Source organism: Muntiacus reevesi, chromosome X (genome assembly GCF_963930625.1).
Source record: "Muntiacus reevesi chromosome X, mMunRee1.1, whole genome shotgun sequence".
In the NCBI taxonomy this organism is placed as follows: domain Eukaryota; kingdom Metazoa; phylum Chordata; class Mammalia; order Artiodactyla; family Cervidae; genus Muntiacus; species Muntiacus reevesi.
The window spans coordinates 43,158,922-43,178,411 of NC_089271.1; the positions used below are offsets into that span (position 1 = coordinate 43,158,922).

At 40.9% G+C, this 19,490-nt stretch overlaps 1 protein-coding gene across 15 annotated transcripts in view; it reads left to right on the plus strand.

The window, feature by feature from the left end:
• Positions 1–5,776: 5,776 nt before the first annotated feature.
• Positions 5,777–19,490, plus strand: part of KDM6A (lysine demethylase 6A) — a 179,418-nt gene continuing 165,704 nt past the window's right edge. For all 15 annotated transcript variants that reach the window (XM_065916544.1, XM_065916546.1, XM_065916545.1 and 12 more), the window contains exons 1-2: positions 5,777–6,288; positions 6,509–6,572. In XM_065916544.1, coding sequence (XP_065772616.1) covers positions 6,128–6,288; positions 6,509–6,572 — 225 coding nt within the window. In that variant the 5' untranslated portion in view covers positions 5,777–6,127. The remainder of the gene's footprint in view (positions 6,289–6,508; positions 6,573–19,490) is intronic.

Genomic DNA, 19,490 nt, shown 5'->3' on the forward strand with positions numbered 1-19,490 from the left:
AAAATAAACAAATAAAATGCTTTAAGAATATATTCTTTGAGCTTGGTGCCAGTTACTGAGCCCAGGTGAAAGGAAATCTGTTTAAAGCAGTATCACTGACACCAGTAGCAACCCTATTATTTCTGAGCCTAAAACACAGTAACCATTGGTATGATTCTTTAGGTAAGCCTTACTAGGCTCTTCATGGTTCTGCCTAATTTTCCAACTTACACTTCCAATTCTTTCCTTCCCCTTTTGGTCACACCCATACTCAACTTCTTGAATTCACCAGAACTCTCAAGTTCTTAGGCTTCTGTGCTTTGGCAGATCTGTTGCAGTCTCTGTTGGGAAGACACCCGCTACTGTAACTATCCTCCTATTTTATAGGATAAAATTTATTCATATAACTCTCCAAGTTAAGAGTTCAGGACATGGACTGTAAGAGCTTGGAAAGTTTTCAGCCATTATTTCTTTGCATACCTTTTGGGCCTTGACATATTTCTCCTCCCCTTCTTGGACTCTGATAACACAGATGTTAGATCCTTTGTTTCCATCCCATAGATCTCAGAGACTCTACTGTTTTTCCTATCTGTTTTCTCTCTGTTGTTCAAATTGGGTAATCTCTGTTGCTCTGTCTTGAAGTTCTGATCCTTTCCTCTGTCCCCTCCATTCTGATGATGAGCCCATATGTTGTTTTAAATTATGGTTATTATATTTTTCAATTCTAAAATTTCTATTTGGTTCTTCTTTGTATCTTCTATTTCTTTGCTAAAACTTCCTGTTTCTCTGCTAAGGCTTTCTAATTTTTCATTTGTTTGGAATGGATTCATAATTGCTCATTGAAACATTTTTATGACTGCTTTAAAATCCTTGTCAGAGAACATGAACATCTGATTCACCTTATTGTTCACATCTGTTGATTGTCTTGTCTAATTAATGTTGGATTATCCTAGTTCTTCATATGAGTGATTTTTCATTGAAACCTGGACATTGTGGGTATTATAAAACTCTGGCTTTCATCTAAATATTCTTTTTTTAGCAGGTCTCTTCTGATATCACTCTGTTGAGGAAGGGAAAGCACTGCTTCGTTACCACCAGGAGTAGAAGTCCAGATTCCCCACTCAACCTTGATTAACACCGATGGAGGTGGAGGGTCTCCTTGTTACTGCTGGCTGTGAACTGAAGTTCGGGCTCCCCACTAGGCCTCCACTGAGACCACCGTGTCTGAAGGTGTGCGTGTGTGAGAGCTCAGTTATTCAGTCATGTGCAACTCTTTGCCACCCCATGAACTGTAGCTTGCCAGGTTCCTCTAGCCGTGGGATTCTCCAGGCAAGAATACTGGAGAGGGTTACCATTTCCTCCTCCAGGGGATCTTCCCAACCCCGGGATGGAATCCACATCTCCTGCATTTGCAGGAGGATTCTTTACCACTGAGCCACTAGGGAAGCTTGTCTGGAGGTGTAGGTCCCTCGTTACTGTTCCCCACATTGCTTCCATAAGAGTGGTGGCCTTGTTAGCACTGGGCAGTGGTGACCATTCTGACTCTTCAGTAGGTCTTCTCTGACACCAACTCAGCAAGGAAGGGAAGTGATGCCTCATTAATGCTGGGTGGGTATGGAAATCTAGGTTCCCCAGTGTAGTTGGTGGTGGTGGGGTAGGATTTGCGGTGCTTCTTTACAGATTGGCAAGGGTAGAAGTCTAGGCTTCTGGTGAGTGTGGGAGTCAAGGCTTCTTCCAGAAGTCCCCAAACTATTCTGACAACTGAAGTTTTTTTAACAGGTTAAAGTCTGTCTGTACTTGACTCCAAATCTCTCCTCAACTCTAACCCTCTATTTGTTTTTGTCATCAGTATGTTTGGACATGAGTTGGATAATTTTTTTGACACCAGTAAGGGTGGGAAGGGCTAAATTTATCTCTGATCCTGATTTAAACGATAAGTATAGTTCTATTCACAAGATTAAATAAATCATGACTGTTATGTGACTTATTATTATCTGCATAGGTTATGTTGGAGAAGGCAATGGCAACCCACTCCAGTACTCTTGCCTGGAAAATCCCATGGACAGAGGAGTCTGGTAGGCTACGGTCCATGGGGTTGCTAAGAGTCGGACACGAGTGAGCGATTTCACTTTCACTTTCCTGCATTGGAGAAGGAAGTGGCAACCCACTCCAGTGTTCTTTCCTGGAGAATCCCAGGGACGGGGGAGCCTGGTGGGCTGCCGTCTATGGGGTCACGCAGAGTTGGACACGACTGAAGTGACTTAGCAGCAGCATAAGTATTAACACAATGCTGCTACAAATGATGTACTAACTAGTCTATAATCTGACTCAGCATAATATAAATTTTATATATTTTTAAAATATCAATTTATCTGCTGCTGCTACTGCTGCTGCTAAGTCACTTCAGTCGTGTCCGACTCTGTATGACCCCATAGACGGCAGCCCACTAGGCTCCGCCATCCCTAGGATTCTCCAGGCAAGAACACTGGAGTGGGTTGCCATTTCCTTCTCCATTGAAGGAAAGTGAAAAATGAAAGCGCAGTCGCTCAGTTGTATCTGACTCTTAGCGACCCCTTGGACTGCAGCCTACCAGGCTCTTCTGCCCATGGGATTTTCCAGGCAAGAGTACTGGAGCGGGGTGCCATTGCCTTCTCCATTGATTTATCTACAAATATAGTAATCATATCAACTTAGTAAATTCAAATTATTTTCCCCAGCTTATAGCTTATTAAGTTATAATTATTAAATAAGAACCAGTACTAAGTGATATAAGGTTTAATTTTAGAATAAAGGAGAGATGTTGCAATGTTCATTGGAAGGACTAATGTTGAAGCTGAAACTCCAATACTTTGGCCACCTGATGTGAAGAGCTGACTCATTTGAAAAGACCCTGATGCTGGGAAAGATTGAGGGCAGGTGGAGAAGAGGATGACAAAGGATGAGATGGTTGGATGGCATCACCGACTCAATGGACATGAGTGTGGGTAAACTCCGGGAGTTGTGATGGACAGGGAGGCCTGGCATGGTGTGGTTCATGGGGTTGCAAAGAGATGGACACGACTGAGCGACTGAACTGAACTGAACTGAATCCCTCCCCAAAAAGTATATTAGGACTACCTGTGTGTTGGGCTTATAGGGAAGTTGGGGAGGGATCAAGAGAAAGTGATTGGTAAAGTGGTGATCAACACATTTAGAACCCAGAATGTGAAAGCTACAAAGGATTTTAGAAATTTGAAACTTCCTATTCTTCTGATGTCTTTGAATGCATATGATGTATCTGGCACTTTACCTACCTTATGGCATTTAATCTTCAAAATAATGCTGTAAAGTGGCTCTATTTTCTCCGATGGGGGAACTGAAGCTCAAATTAGACTAACTTGTTGAAGGTCACCCAGCTATCAAGTGGCAGAGTTAGGATTTGAACCGAGATCTGCATGATTCCACAGTTCATGCTCCTTTGGTTCAATTGCTCTGCCTTCTATATGGGTTCTCAGAGTCACTTTTCATAGAAATTATTATTAAAAAATCATCTATCCTACTTCCCCATTTCTCTATTCAGTGAAGGACCTAACCCTTAGAGGCTACATACCTATTGTACATATGATATAAATTATGCAAGACCGAAAACATTACGTAGTGATATAAGGACTGTGTTACTGTATAAAAAATATCTCAGGCTTCATGATGGATGACACATATCTGTAACTGAACTATACAAAGAGTTCTGGCTTAGAGGATAAGTAACTTTCCCAGGGACACACAGCCTGTGCAGAGAAATGATTTGCAGCCAGGCCTGCCTAACTTCGACCCCACCCACAGCATCTACTCCATGCAATTCTGCAGCTATTACCAAGTAATGATTATGTAGTGAAAAAAAAGGTTTTGAGGGATTGGAGGTGGGCAGCCTCGTAATTCTTGGAGACAGCCCGAGTCAAGAACCACCAGCTCCCAGAAGATTGTCAAACACTGGCAGAATCTCTATCTCTGCTTGTGCAAGTCTAAGTGTGTGTGTGTGTGTGTGTGTGTGTGTGGTGGTGGTGGTGGTGGTGGTGGTGTGTGTGTGGGGGGGAGATAGTGGTGTCAAAATCTCCCAGGCGTTGAAGGTCATCTGTTGTGAGAAAGCTTACAATGAATGTATTAATTTAGCTGTAGAAAATGCTCAGCCTTTTATACTCACTCATTCAAGTAAAATGGAAGGAATACCATAAAGCGTGGAAGAGGTGTTTTAGAGAAGGTGATTAAACATGAAGCATAATCCATATAAAACTATAGTTTGTTAAGTCTAGTTACTAGTCTCAGGGAAACAATTTAAAACTGTGTTGGTGTGCAAAATCAGTTGGGATTTCCATAGCTTCTCCCTGAATACTGCTAGGATTACTGAGTCAGCACTGAATTGTCTTCCTTATATTTTGAGATCCAACTAAATATACCTTGTTTATTGGTTACGTTATTGAAAATAGAGAGTCCATGTTTATGAAGGAAACCTTGTTCTCATCTGTCCATTAATTTTTTCCTATCCCTGAAGATTGGAGGTGTGCACTGTAACAGATCTGTTACATGAAACTTATCTTATTTAAGTTTACCTTTTGCAAAGAGTAACAGAACGAAGGCATGTTTTCTTCTCCCAATTATACTATGGATTGAAAGGCAGACTAGTGACTTTTATTTGCATCTGAGACACTGTCAGAACAAGGTGTCACTGTGGTCTAGGATATGCTGTGAGGGGGTAGAAAAGGGTTTTTTGGGCTGCAAGCTTCCCTGAGGATCTTAATTTTGTCTTCTCTCAGGCCTGTCTACAAGCTGTCCCAACTCCTCCCATGAAAACCCCACTGAGATCACAGCAATAGAAAGCAACATTCTGGAGATAATCGCTTAACAATTTTTCGTTACTGCTTTTCTTATAATACTATAATGAACTACTGATAAAACACCGGTAGCATCGAAAATTTGGCCCCCAAGTGCCGCCAACAGACCTTTGGCGGTGGGGAGCCGTGGTCAGCGAGCCAGAGCCCCGTGGGTGACTCTTCAATCCCTCTGGCCGGGGGTGAGGGGGCCTTTCCCCCCTCATTTGCTGCGGGAGCGAGGGGATGCGGGCCGGCAGCGCAGGCCTGGCCTAGGGCGGCGCCCGAGCCCCGGGGCACCGGGCCGGCAGCGACTCAGAGCGCGCTTCTCGCGGAGGCCATTACTTCCAGCAGTGCAAAAAGTATGCTTTCTTCGGAGGGCGGAGGTCAGGGGCTTTGCGCCGCCTCCTGGCGACGTGACCTTTAACAGGCCCTCCAGGGCTCGGGACATGCGGAGCACAGGATGCCGGAGCCGCGGTCGGGGACCACCCCCGAGCTCCTGGGCAGCCAAAGGCCGTCCATGGCGTCCTGGCTCACTGCTCGCGCCCGCGGCGGGCGGTGACGGACCTCGCCCTTCCCCACCGTTCCCCTCCCCCTCCCGAGCCCGCAGCGGTTCCCGAGTTGACACGGTCCGGACCCTCCATTCTCTGCCCCAGTATATTTAACTGGCACAACCTAACCCGCTGCTCCCTCTCGGTGCCAACCCTTCACCCGAACAGACGGACCCAGCAGCCAACCATCGGTCAGAATTGGCGGGCCTCCTGCTCCCTGTGGGTGGTGGCCTCAGTGGGCGGGGCTCGGGCAGCTAGCAAGTTGAGTGGAGCCACGGCTGACGTGAGTCAACAAAGGTCACGTGAAGCGAGCGGGGCACTTCGATTGGCTGCACCAGCCGGGCGGGGAGGGGGGGGTCACGGCGGCGGCGTGGGGTTCGCTGTGTGACACAATTACAACAACTTTGTGCTGGTGCCGGGGAAGTTTGTTTCTCCAACGAATTCCCCCCACATCCCTCAACCCCGCACGCTCCAGCCGTTCCTGCCGCCCCCGCCCGTGGCTGCCCCTCGCCCGCCCCCGCGATGTGACCCAACAAGCCGAGCCGCCGCCGCTGCCGACCCAGGGGCTCCGCAAGCCCCAACCGCCGCCGCCTTCACCGCCGCCGCGTTGGGATTTTTTGTCGCTGCCGCCCGCGGCGGAGGAGGAGGTGGCGATAAAGTTGGTGTGCGGGTCCCGCGCGGAGGTTGGGGGCGTCGTTGCGGGCCCCGGCCCGCGGGGGGGTGTCAGCGTCGGAGTTGTGAATTCGCTGCGTTTCCATGAAATCCAGCGGAGTGTCGCTCGCTACCGCCGCCGCTGCCGCCGCCGCTTTCGGTGATGAGGAAAAGAAAATGGCGGCGGGAAAAGCGAGCGGGGAGAGCGAGGAGGCGTCCCCGAGCCTGACAGCCGAGGAGAGAGAGGCGCTCGGCGGACTGGACAGGTATGGGTCACCGTCACCCACCCGCCCGGTCGGCTCCGGACGGTTGGCGCCTGTCTCCGGGGAGGCCCGAGCGCGGTTCGCCTCTGGCGGCGGCGGGGCGGGCACCTGGGCTTGGCGCTCTCGGTGCTGTATCCGCCGCCGCCGGGGCCTCGGGATCGGGCAGGGATGGGTCGGTGGGGTTGCCGGAGCGCTAACGAGCCGCGTGTGTCTCTCCCCACAGCCGCCTCTTCGGGTTCGTGAGGTTTCATGAAGATGGCGCCAGGACGAAGGCCCTACTGGGCAAGGTAAGGCAGCCGCGGGCTGGAGTGCGGACACGGTCTCCCCGGCCGGCGCCCCGCTCGTCCCGGGCCCCACGGCTCGGCCGGCTCTCATTGTGGCCGCGAACGAGGGCCGAGGGGCTTCCGGAAAACTATTTTCTGCTTTTGGTCTCCCCTTACTCCCGGATCCCTCGCTTGCTCTCTTGCGAAATCGCTCTCTTCTCTCGTAGCTGGAGGAACAGAGACGGCAGCGCTTTGGGGCCGAGCTCTACTGGGTCGACAAAACTGCCTGTTATTTTACGGCTTTTTGGAGGGTCGACCGATGATCCCTCCGAGGTGCCTGTTTAGGGTCAAAGGCTCAGAAGTCTGTGCGGATTTCCCCACATTTCCGACTTACTTGCCTCCCGTGGTTTTTCTTCTTTTTTCCAGGCAGGCTGTTCGGGAAATGTACTGTTAACCCAACGTTTGGGGCTTTCTTGTGTCCCCGCTCACAGAAGGGGAAAGTTGCACGTAGTTTAGGGCGGTGAAGAGTTTGCATGGGGCTGTTGACAGGCATCCTAAGGGGTATGGTGTTTTACCTGAAGTTGGGTGACTTGTTTACTTTTTGAGTCTTTCTGCTATAGAAATCCTGCAGTTACTTGTGAATGTGTTTTCTCCTTGGAGCCTCGTTTCCTGTGTTTCTCACAGGGAAGGCCGAGGGGAATTCGGGGTGCAGTCTCTGTTTATTTGTGTGGAAAGTTGTTGGCACTGTCATTTAGTTAAGTAATGGCTGCTCCTATCGGCCCAAGATGGCGGGACAGGGTGGGAGGAGAAAGTGAAGGGGGGGGGTTTGGGGGAGGGAGGAGAGGTAAACATGGAAATAAATAGTAGCGATGAATAGGCCTCTCAGTCGGAGTGTGTAGCTCGGTGGGTGATTAATAAAAATTATCCAAGATTATTTGCATCTAGAATTCTTGCACCTTTCTCAAGCTTGGAAGCCGCATTCATAAGCCTGGTAAATGCTTATCAACCTGTAGCACATTTAGTTATCCATCCGTAAGCTATTGAACAAAGGCAGTGGAGTCTCGATCTGTCTGCATCAGTTTGTGTCTCTTGACCAGAATCTGATCGAAATGATATTTGAATGCTCGGTTCTTAATTGGGACCGTGAAACTTGGAGTGTGCCGTGATAGGTGTTGCATCCATTAAACATTTTCTTTTCTAGCTGTAATCAGTAGCTTTGCATTTGATACCTAGCTTTATTGTTGCAATTGAGAAGGAAGTTTGAAATGACTAAAGCCTTGCATTTTATTCTTAAGTTGATTTAAAAAAAAAATAGTTATCCCAAATTTTTGTCTGCAGTTTGGAGTCACTAATTCCTTTCATCTGTAATTACACTTCTGTTTTTGTTTCAAAGTAACTTAAGTGTAAGGAATTTCGAACACAATAATGACCCAAAAGCTAAACTGAAATAATCCTTTTCAGTAAGCTCATTCCCTTTGATCCATAGAGAAAAGTTGAATTAAACTTTGACTATGTGGGTATTAATTGGCTTCATTAAAACTATAGCCGGAAAAATGAATAGCGACTAGCTCTGAAATGATTTAAGCATAAATGATTTAAACCTTGAAAATTTTTTTCAACCTGTGTATTTAAAATATTTTACTTAAAAATACTTAGCTGCTGTCAAAGTTGTCATTCCAAAAGATTAAGCAAAATATTTAAATTTAAGAAGCGTTGTATTTTGGAGTGATTATCTCCGGTCTAGTAGGGAGTTGGTAAAATGGTCCGCAAAGATAATACATTTTGGAATAGTTTGGCCAAATCTATAGTTTTGGTTAGGATGAATAAAGAAAGAAATGGAATCTGATGTTATACGTGGATAATGTGTAAAATGCTAGTTGATTTTATGTCTCACAACGCTTGTATTTAGATGGATTCACAGTGAGTGGATCGTGTTTAACATTGTATTTCAGATTGTAATATTGAACTCTGTAGTTATTATGCACTACTGACTTTAAATTGTAAAATAACATTTTCAAGTATTTGTGAAAATGTGCTTTACTTTCTTGATGTTTGACTGCAGTAACATAAATGAGAAACCTGTGAAGGTTCATTATATTTTGTGGCAGAATGAAGGCTTCATAAAATACTGGGTAATTTGATAAACTACTAAGTATTTTGTTGAGTTAAAGGAAAAAAAAATCGTCATTACTTTAGACCCCATGCCTGTGAGGTCCTATTTAGGTCAAGACTCATTAGCCTTAACATTAAAATAAAACATTTTAGAGTATGTGCTTGCAACCGCATGCAGTTCTTGGTTGCATCTTTGTGAGCTTGAACATAACAGTGAAATGTGTAATGTAAAGCTTGATATTATATGATCTCTCACCATGAGTTTGAATTGGATTCTGAATAGAATGAATGAGCTGGAATCTTGCTGTAGGAAGTATTGAATTATTTAGTTTCATCCATCTTTTGAACAGCCCTGGTAAACAGTATGTTTTTTTGTGAAATGTTGAGCAGTGTTGGTTTCAGAATTCTTATTCCCTGAAAGTCTTAAAAATGAGAGCTGGCTTTTCTTTGTTGGGGTAGGTTCAGGCTACTTACCTAAGGGCAGATACTGGAATTAAATGAATCACAGGACTCTCTTTTTAGCTATGATTTTTGTCATTACCCCATCTGGCCGTCCGCCCAACAAATTCAGTTGGCACCTTGTATAACTTTTCTTTCTGACAGAAACTTAGCTCTTACTACTTGCTTTTAACATTTATTCATATATATTATTGAATATTCTTTCAAGTTTTTAAATTGGGTTTTAAAAATGGTTAATTCCTGACCTAAAAGATTTAGAAAGTTTGAAACATTTACTAATAAGTATCTCTTCCTTTCCCCTGAACTTATAGGTTCCTTTTCTAGTTGGGAGCTTACTTTGTCCAAACTGCTGATTTCTTTTAGTAGCTGAATGTGTTTGTTAGACTAATTTATATTGGAGTCATTGAAAGAATTTCTGTTTGAATGATTTCCATTTGATATACAATACTTGGGGGTTTGGATTAAAGAGAAATTAGTAGTATGTATATTATTTTGTAGTAGTACCTTTAAAATATCTTTAAAAGATTGTTAACAGCAAGTGGTTGCTTAATCAGAGTTCTTGAAATATAACATGATCTTGACCAATTTTTTCTTTAAACTAATGCTGACCATCTTTTGGTAACATAATTCAAGACTCTTATTTTTTTAATTACAGTGGAGTTACTGAAAAGTAATTAAGAAGTGAAACATTTTAACAGGAATTAACTATGGTGACTTAGCACATTTTAAAAAATCTTTTCAGTTATTCTTGTTTTCAGTTAATAAGGATTAAAATATATATTAATATATAGCATGAATATATTGATAGTAATACTATGCTTGTATTTATAGTAATTATATAATGCTAAAGGGTTGAAATCTTTTGTCAAGAAACTATTGCTAAAATACATAGTTGTTCACTTTGAAGTACCTTTATATCATTTTTAAGTTTGTGTTAAATACTCTTCTTGGGATTGTTTTTGGTAATTCTTTTAGTCAATAGATTATGTAGAATACCTGGAAGTAATCTCTCCCTCATTGCAAGCAGATTCTTTACCGTCTTAGCCACCAGGGAGGCCCATGGATCATTTACTATCTTAAAATGTATGTACTTTAAAAAAAAATATATACTTCTTTTCCTAGGAGATAATTAGCATGAAAATAGTTGGAATTTAAAATTCCGGGGGCAGTGGAAGTAGTTTAAGATCCATAATTTGGTTTGCTTGCATGTTAGTGACTAAACTACCTCTGTGGCAGTGCTCAGTTGTGTCCGACTCTTTGCGACCCTGTGAGCTGTAGCCCACCAGGCTCTTCTGCCCATGGGATTTCCCAGACAAGAATACTGGAGTGGGGTGCCATTTCCTACTCCTGGGGATCTTCCCAACCCAGGGATTGAACCCATGTTTCTAATGTCTCCTGCATTGGTGGGCAGATTCGTTACCTCTAGCGCCACCTGGGAAGCCCAGTGTATATGGTAAGGAAAAATTATTAGGTCAGTTGTAGAAGGTGACTTTTTATACTATGATATTTGGATGTTGATACTTAAAATTATATGCTATGTGTGTGTTTTGTTTGCTGGCACTTTTAAAGGAATATATTCATTTCCAGTGCTAAAAGAGGTTAGTGTTTGGGTTACAAAAGTAATTGCAGAGTAATGTCATACTTTTCTGTTTCAAAATTAGGTTTTTAATTTGATGCATCTTAAAAAGTATTTTCAAGTTTGGAAAGTTGTCTTGTAAATTATAGTCATTATTATTTACCTGGACAAAGTCTCAGGCAATTACTATACATTTCCTAAGATTTTGATACACTTCTGGTAATAAAACTATAGTAAAACTTATAGAAAGTGCTTGCTTATCTGGCCACACATTAGAATTGCAGGAGTATGTAAACATGCACTTGTTAAGTTCTGAATTCTTTCCCCTCACCGGATAGCTCTTTTTGTAGAATCAATTACAAATTGAAATGACATGGGAACATTTAACTGCCACCTCTGTACATTTCAGGTTGTTAAAAACTGTGTGAGAGATGAGTTTTTGTGATGTAGGTGGTAAAGTGGAAAGGTGGGCCATGCACTTTGAACCAAAATGAAGGTTCAGTGCTTGGCTAGCTATAGAGTAAAAACATCTTTTTCTGACTTGATTATGTAACGTTTAGTTTTTATTTATGTAATAATAGTATTATTTTGCAGATTTGAAAAAGTTTTCTTTTGGTTAAGCTTACTTTGAAACTCATTGTGATGCTTTGAACTCTTTGCAATTGATGTTAATGAATTAAAACACTGTGAATTAATATTTTTGAAATGTATCCAGAGAACTAATTTATGTTACAAAAACACCACTAGATTGTCAAAGAATTGAAATGGTGGTTATTTAAGGCCCACATGTATTTATTTGTAAACTAGTTAATTAATGAAGTTTATTTAATGAATACATGATCGACAGTCTTATGTACTCATGTCGAAGCCTCACATACAATTCTATCAGTTTTCTCTACTGGTTTGTAATTTGTCAACAGTAAATTAAAGCAACAAATATTTGAGTAACACTGAATACAAGTCCTCTATGCAGGGCATATGGAGATAATGAAGATATCCCTTGTTTGCATTGAAAACTTACAGCTCCCTTAAAGGGTGAGATAAGTATGAGGATGACTATCACAAAAACATCAGTGGTGGAAGGAAAGTGAGGTATCCTGAAGGTTTACGATACAGGTCAATTTAACAATTTACAAGTTAGAAAGAATTTTTTATTTTTTGGTCATCTGTGAAAACATTGATTAGCAAGCATGCACAAAAGCAGTCACAGGAACCTGTTTGTGAAGCTTAACGGAGTACCAGTTCTTTGTCCTCGTAGGTAGTCTATCAAGGACCTTGCTGGAAAGGTGTTTAGGTGGCACGTGTTACCTGCAGTAGATATTAGCCCCAGAATCACCCGATCAGTGGTGGAACACAGGGCTGGATGGGACTCTTAGGCTGAGTGTGCACTGTGGACAGTATTGGGATCCTGGATCTGCTGACTCTTAGACCCTATTTATGCAAAAGTGGAGATGCCTTTGCAGTGTTTCGAGCCAAGCCACATTAACTTGAATATCATTCACTGCACTAATGAAAACTTACTTCTGACATTCCTTATGCTTCCTAATACTTTTTCCTGACTAAAGGAAAGGCAGGAGAAGCATTGGCTTTATAGGGTGCTGTCCTGGCTCCTGTCTTCCTCAGGTCTCTTTGTAGATTTAACTATTCTGGAATGTGTATTCCTGATTTGAGAATTTCAAAAGTTAAAAGAGCCCCTGGATTTTAAGATTATTGGAGTTAACTTGAAAAATTATCTAATAGTTGCTAGGTTAGAATTAATGAAAGCACATGAGACTTAACATATCCTGATATATTTCATTTTTTTCTTGAAACATTTAATGAGAATTTATATTATGTAACATATTCTGTATCAGACATTTAAAACTCAGTTATTTCATTAGTATTTTACACTACATGAGTTAAATGGGGAAGGGGTGTTCACATTTGTGAGATAATTGCACAGTGGTTTCTGGGCTAGCTTGATTTACAGACACCCCTTTCCATTTATCTGGTCATTTGTTTCAGTAAATCATGTACTTTGAACACCAGACCCCAGTAGAAAAAGACAAACCAGGCTCTTAGCTCCTCGTGCCTGTGTACTCTTGTAATCTGCACCTTCTTTCCCTAGATAGGTAGTGCTGGAGAGGGGCAGGACATTGATGGCTCCTACAAAGGCACTCCTTGCTTTCTGGGGTCCCCATTTTCAGTTTACTCTTGGGGCAGTTGTAAATTAAGTTTCAAAGTTCTACCCGCCACTGGGCCTTAGTAGAATGTCTCTTTTTAATAGGATTGGGCTTGTTTCTTGATTGTGTTTATTGGAGATGGTATTTCTTGACTTCTTTATTAGCAAGGCATCTTTTAGTTTTGTTTAGGAACGCATGGTTTAAAATCAGATTTTTGCTTTTAGCAGATGTTCAGTCATCTGCTGTGTTTTCTGTCACTCTTTTCTCACCTTGTAGTGATGCTTACCTTTATTATGAGTTCCTAACTTGAGATCCTTGAATGAACATTCATGGGTCAACCTAAGGAATTTTCTGACCAAGTTTTGGTAAGATATTCAAGAAGTAGTTAAATAATAATCATGTTTGTAGTACAAAACAGCCCTAGGGTGAGGAGGAGGGGAGATTTTAAACTAGATTCCTCTGCTGTTGTGAGTTTGTTTTTTAACCTTAGACACACATTACCTTAAAAATAAGTTAGCACGCTGATAATGAGTATACCAGAATTATATTTTGACTGATTTTATACTAGTACCTGTGAATTCCTTTTTGTCAAGTTGGGATACTTCTCATCTTCATGGTCCTTCAGTCAGGATAGGGGTAAATGAAGTAGAGATGTGTATACTGTTTGGTCCTATTTCTTTCTTTCCTCACCCTCACCCTGGTCATGTTTCTTTGCATTTATTTACATGGCTGTACTCCTTCATTTTGATCTTTAGCATCTGTTTCTTTGATGACTTTATTTTTGGGTCTAGTTTGGCCCAAGATAACATTTGGAACCTAATTAAAAACTATAACCTGGAAGGGTGGGAGTAGTTCCTTATTTAGAGAATTTTAGTTTCTCAGCCAAATTATGGGCTGTTTGCCACTTCTATAAGCTTTCATTTATTTTATCTCACTCATTTCTTTCTTTTATCTTCTCTATATTTCTAAAACAGTCATCATTCTGTTGTGAATGTGTCCTGGTATTTTTGTGGTTTTGTCTGTGTGGTAGTATTTTGTCTGTTATAATAAATAAAATATACTACTTCTAAGTTTATTCTCATGAAGAAGGTTGGGCTTTGTTGTAGTTAAGTGTATTATACTGGCTTCCCTGGTGGCTCAGACGGTAAAGAATCTGCCTGCCATGTGGGAGACCTGGGTTGGGAAGATCCCTTGGATGAGGGCATGGCAACCCTCTTCAATATTCTTGCCTGGAGAATCCCCATGGCAAGTGTATTATATAAGATCATCTTTTATTTTAATTTAGAACAATGGAAGGAACCATTAGATAAAGGAATCTAAGATAAATTTATCTAAGGAATCCTTAGATAATGGATTGTTTTCCAGCTAGGTCTATTATGTTATGTTCACTAGATCTTTTTCTTAAAAAAAAAAAAAAAAAAAAAGAAAACAGTGTATTAGAGAAAAGTTTCAGTATTTTGAAAAGCAGAGAAAATCAACCAATCATTACCTACCTTCAACAATTTTCAGCTCATAACCTGTTTTGTTTCATCTGTATTTTACCCTGTGCTGCCATTATTGTGAAGGAAATCTCTTAATCCATAGATACTTCAGCTTGTCTCTGAAACATAGGGCTTCCCTCATAGTTTAGTCAGAAAAGAATCTGCCTGCAATGCAGGAGACCTGGGTTCGATTCCTGGGTAAGTAAGATAACCTGGTGAAGGAAATGGCAACCCCCTCCAGTATTGCCTGGAGAATTCCATGGCCAGAAGAGCCTGGCAGGCTACAGTCCATGGGGTTGCAAGAGTCGGACATGACTAAACGAGGAAAACGACTGAAACATAGCCACAATGCCTTTATTACACATAAAAATGCCTTGTTTATTTATTAATTTTTGGTTGTGCTGAGTCTTTGTTGCTGCATGCGGGCTTTTTCTAGTTGTGGTGAGCAGAGGCTACTCTTTGTTGTGGGACCTGGGCTTAAAATAACTTCTTAATATCAAATATGATTGAGTTTTAATTTTTTTGCCTTATGGAAGTTAAGAATTAGTTGCTTGGGAAATAAGTAGCGAACAGATATTTAGCTGAATATATGAGAGTTTGTATTATAATATTGTGATAGAATTCTGTAATATTAATAGATACAATACATGATAAGAGATATTTTTTTCTAAGAATTTTGTGAATCTTAGTTGTTTGAGTCTGTTTGGATAGTTTATTATTATTTAGGGACAATTTATTTTTAAGATAAAATAGTTAAGCATTTTAGGTTTTAGAATTTCAGGTGTCAGAATGAGAACTAGAAAAGCTTTTACTTTGCTTGATTGGTTTGTGAAATGTTTGCTAAACTGCTGTGAGTGACTGTTCCAAGTCCTGGGGCAGCAAGGGCCTCTGCATCTGCAGTCTGTGGAGAGAGATGGACAGAGTGACTATTTGATATTGTAAGTGCTGTAATCAAGGTGTATATGTAGAATTCTTTGAACTCTCAAATGATGGAGCAATTAAAACATTTAAAACTTTGATTGTAGGTAGTTTAAACTATCCCTACAAATTCCCAACGTTTTGGAGCAGTTAGTTTAGGCTGGAGAAGTGGGTAAGAGAAACTGCACAAAGATGTAACATTTTGGTCTTGGTTATCAAACATGAATAGAATTTGAGCATGAGGAATAAGAGGGCAGAGAGTTAGAGGTATAAAGTTGAATGGTGTTTGAGGAATTGTGAATAATTTAGTGTGGACCCAGAGAGATTAAGGTTGTCCTAGTGGGATAGGGAGGAGGTAATTGAGCATGTGGCCCCCTTCACTGTAGACCATAGGAAGTTTTGGGGAGTCACTGAACTCAACTCTTTGATCAGGGAAAGTGACATGACCAGAATATAATTGACTCCAGTGAGAGGGATAAAGTGGAGAGGGAAGGGATCCAGTTGTTAAATATTGATGGATAGATAAGATTACATGAATTTTAGAATAGAATTCTGCAGCTGCTTATTAGATGTATGATCTTTGGGCAAATTATTTCATCTTTCAGAGGCTCAATTTTCTTATCCGTAAAATGGAAGTGGTAATAGGTTTCTGTCAGGCTACTGCATTTTGTGTTAGGGAAAAAAGATACGTAAAGTGCCTGGCAGTAGGCCTGGTGTGGAAGGTGATCAGTACAAGATATATGTTACTACCTTAGAAAAGACAATTTTTAAAGTGAGTCTATAGTTTAGGAATGGGGTGGGGGGAGACAGAGGCAGATTTGAGATCTCTTGAAAACACTCTTCTTGACTTTCCTAACATCTGACTACTTTGGCCTTCTGCGTCTCAGTCTCCTTTGCAAGGAAATTCTGTTCGAGGTCTTTACTCTGTCTGCTCCCAACTTGCATGTATGCTTGACTGAACTTGATTACTTTACCTGGTATCTTGAAGACATCTTAAATTGAACATATGCAAGTTGAATTTATCTTTGGTGTTGATGTTCCCTGTCTTAATAAGTGTCACTTATCATTAACCTTGCCAGAAACCTTAGAGCTGTTTTTAACTCCTTTTTTCTTAGCAAGTCCTGATAGTCACCAAATCTTGACATTTCTGCATCTTAAATTTCAAATCTGTTTGTTTTTCTACATCCTCGATGCCACCATTGTAATTGCAGCCATGATCTGATCTTTGACTTTTGAAATACTTGCATGCAGATTTTTTTGAATAGGTATACTTGGAATAGTGCAAAATTGTAAAGTTACATAGAGGAAGTTGCAGTAAAAAGAGAATCTCTCTCCCACACAATCTCTGGGTTATATATTTCTTATTCTCAGGCAGCCACTGATAAAACCTTTGTTGGGTAACTTCATATTTCAACACATACAAGTATATTCTATTATATATATCTTTTTCCCACACAAATGCTGCTGCTGCTGCTAAGTCGCTTCAGTCATGTCCAACTCTGTGCGACCCCATAGACGGCAGCCCACCAGACTCCCCCGTCCCTGAGATTCTCCAGGCAAATGAGACCATACTATATTCAAGTTGTTAAAATGCTTTGTTAATTTTGCTGCTTGCCATGTGAAAATATTGCTTATTTTTATATTGAATTGTCTTGAACTTGAGAGTTCTCTCATTCAAATAGTGAGATGTTGGTGAGGTTGGTTTGGTTGATTAAGTTACTTTGAAGTCCTGTTACTACTTTTATATATGGTATAAAAGGTAGAAATTCCTCAACATGCAAAAGTTTTAATTGAAAGTATGTTCACATGTGTTTTCCTACTATAGCAGTTGCTTAATTTTATATGCTGTGAACTCAGTTGAAGTAATTGGCAAAATTTGCCTTCATATTTTGATTTTATTGGTACAGCTGATTATGAGGCTCCGTGAATACTGATTTAATTTACTCCCTGAATGTTTAAAGAAGTAGCCATAGTTTATACCACTTAATATATCTTATATTTGCAGGAGTCATACACCTTCTTGACTTACTCTTGATTTTTATTATAGGAAAAGAAAAATAGGTAAACTTGTGTTTTTGATTAGTCATAAACAGTACAGAGCTTAGTGTGTTGTTATGGGCCTCCCTGGTGGCTCAGATGGTAAAGAATCTGCCTGCAATGCAGGAGATACATTTTCCATCCCTGGGTCAGGAAGATCTGGAGAAGGGAATGGCAACCCACTCCAGTATTCTTGCCTAGGAAAATCCCATGGACAGAAGAGGCTGACTGTCCATGGGGTTGCATAGGGTCGGACATGACTGGGCAACTAATACTACTAGTGTGTTATTGTTAGGTAGTCACTCAGCTGTGTTGAACTCTTGGTGACCCCACAGACTATAGCCCACTAGGCTCCTCTGTCAGTGGAATTCTCCAGGCAAGAATACTGGAGTGGGTTGACATTCCCTTCTCCAGGGTATCATCCTGGCCTAGGGATCAAACCCAGGTCTCCTGCATTGCAGGCAGATTCTTTACTGTCTGAGCCACCAGGGAAGCTCTCTAGTGTGTTACTAACTTGTAGCAGAATACCTTTGTTTTCATTATATATTGACTGGTGGTGGAGTTGGAATGGTGGTACTTCAGTTTTTTGAGGTTATTAGCCATTTGAGGGCCAGTGTAGCTGTAGACATTTTGTATATGATTTTGGAGAGTGTATGGTTTCCTTTGAAGCCCGACTATGGGCTCCATTATTTTCAACTATTTAGTTTTCTCTATTCTTGGGTAGAAGTGTTAACAATAGGAGTGTGCTGAGAAGATAGAAAATTAATACCACTGGATTGGTTAGGCTTAGATGCCATGGTTTATACCACACAGTTCTGTGGTGTTCCATGATCACTGCCCATATTCCGTAAAATTCTCCTCTACTGATTATAAGGGTGCTAGGGGAAGAGAATGTGAACTGATCCCTAGAGAACTTACTGCTCTAACTGGAAAAATAGTAAGCACATGCTCCCTTAACATAGTTAATAGGCCTTAGAATTGTTTCTCAGCCTGGATGTTCAAAATACTGGCTTGATTGGGAGGCTGTGTGATACACACTGGAAAGAACAGTGGATCAGAAAACTGAAGACCAGTGTTTTGAGTCTGCTGCCTCCTTTGTCAACTTGCTTAATTATTATGGTCCCCAGTTTCACCGTCTGTTAAGATGAAGGGCTATGGATTAAGAATTTCCAAAGTGACTATCTAGCATCAGAATTCTAGGAGGTGGTTCATTTGCATTTTTAGGATTGACTCAATTCTTGGAGATTTTGATCCAAAAGGAGGGCACAATGGAACTTTGTTCTGGATTGTAGTTTTCTTTGATTTCAGCCTTAAGCTTTCAAGACCAGAAATGAACGCAGTTAGCCTTATTTATTAATGGTGTTTTGACTTCTCCAAACTACTACTTTTTTATAGTTGGAGTTATTTCTTAGGTCAGATCTGATGTTTCTAATTCTAGAACATGGGTATAATTGCTGTGTGTTTACCTGTTTATTAGGAACTCATGACAGGGCTAAATGAATTGTCAGACATGAATTGATAAGAAATGTCACATTAAATATGTACTATTAGGTACAGACATTTGGGTGTTACAGATAGTAAGACCCCCAGTTTCCCTAAAAGTAGCAAACCTTGGCATTAATTGAGGTACTTTCCAATATATTGAATGTGAACTTTTATTGTTGAATTTTGCTCTGTGTGTGTATATGTATGAGTATACTGTGATTATATGTTTACTCTCAGCTTGTTAGTCAAAAAGATAGGTCTGGAGTTTGTACCTTAGATTCAGAGTATAACTCTTAAGGAGAAACTTTTTCTGTAACACTTTTTCCAAGTGTTTATCCATAAATGGATAGATAAATGGGTCTTCTGTCATTGAAGATATTCAAGTTTGCTCATTGACACTACTTAGCCAGGATGCTGTAGACAGCATTCAGACATCAAAGGGTAATATTTACTGTTATCCATAAACATGATTCAACCCTTAGTCAGGATTCTGTGAAAAGAGGTAGCTGGATCCTGAACATTTGTTTTGTTGGATTTGGTTGTCCTTACAGAAGTGGACAATACCATGACTGATTCATAATCAAGTGAATATATTTCTGTAAATGGCAATTTTTTTCTATTTGCTTTTTAAAAATTGGCTGTTTACTTAGAAATAATTGTAGATTCACATGCACTTGTCAGTAATAAGAAATCTAGTACAATGTCATGACCA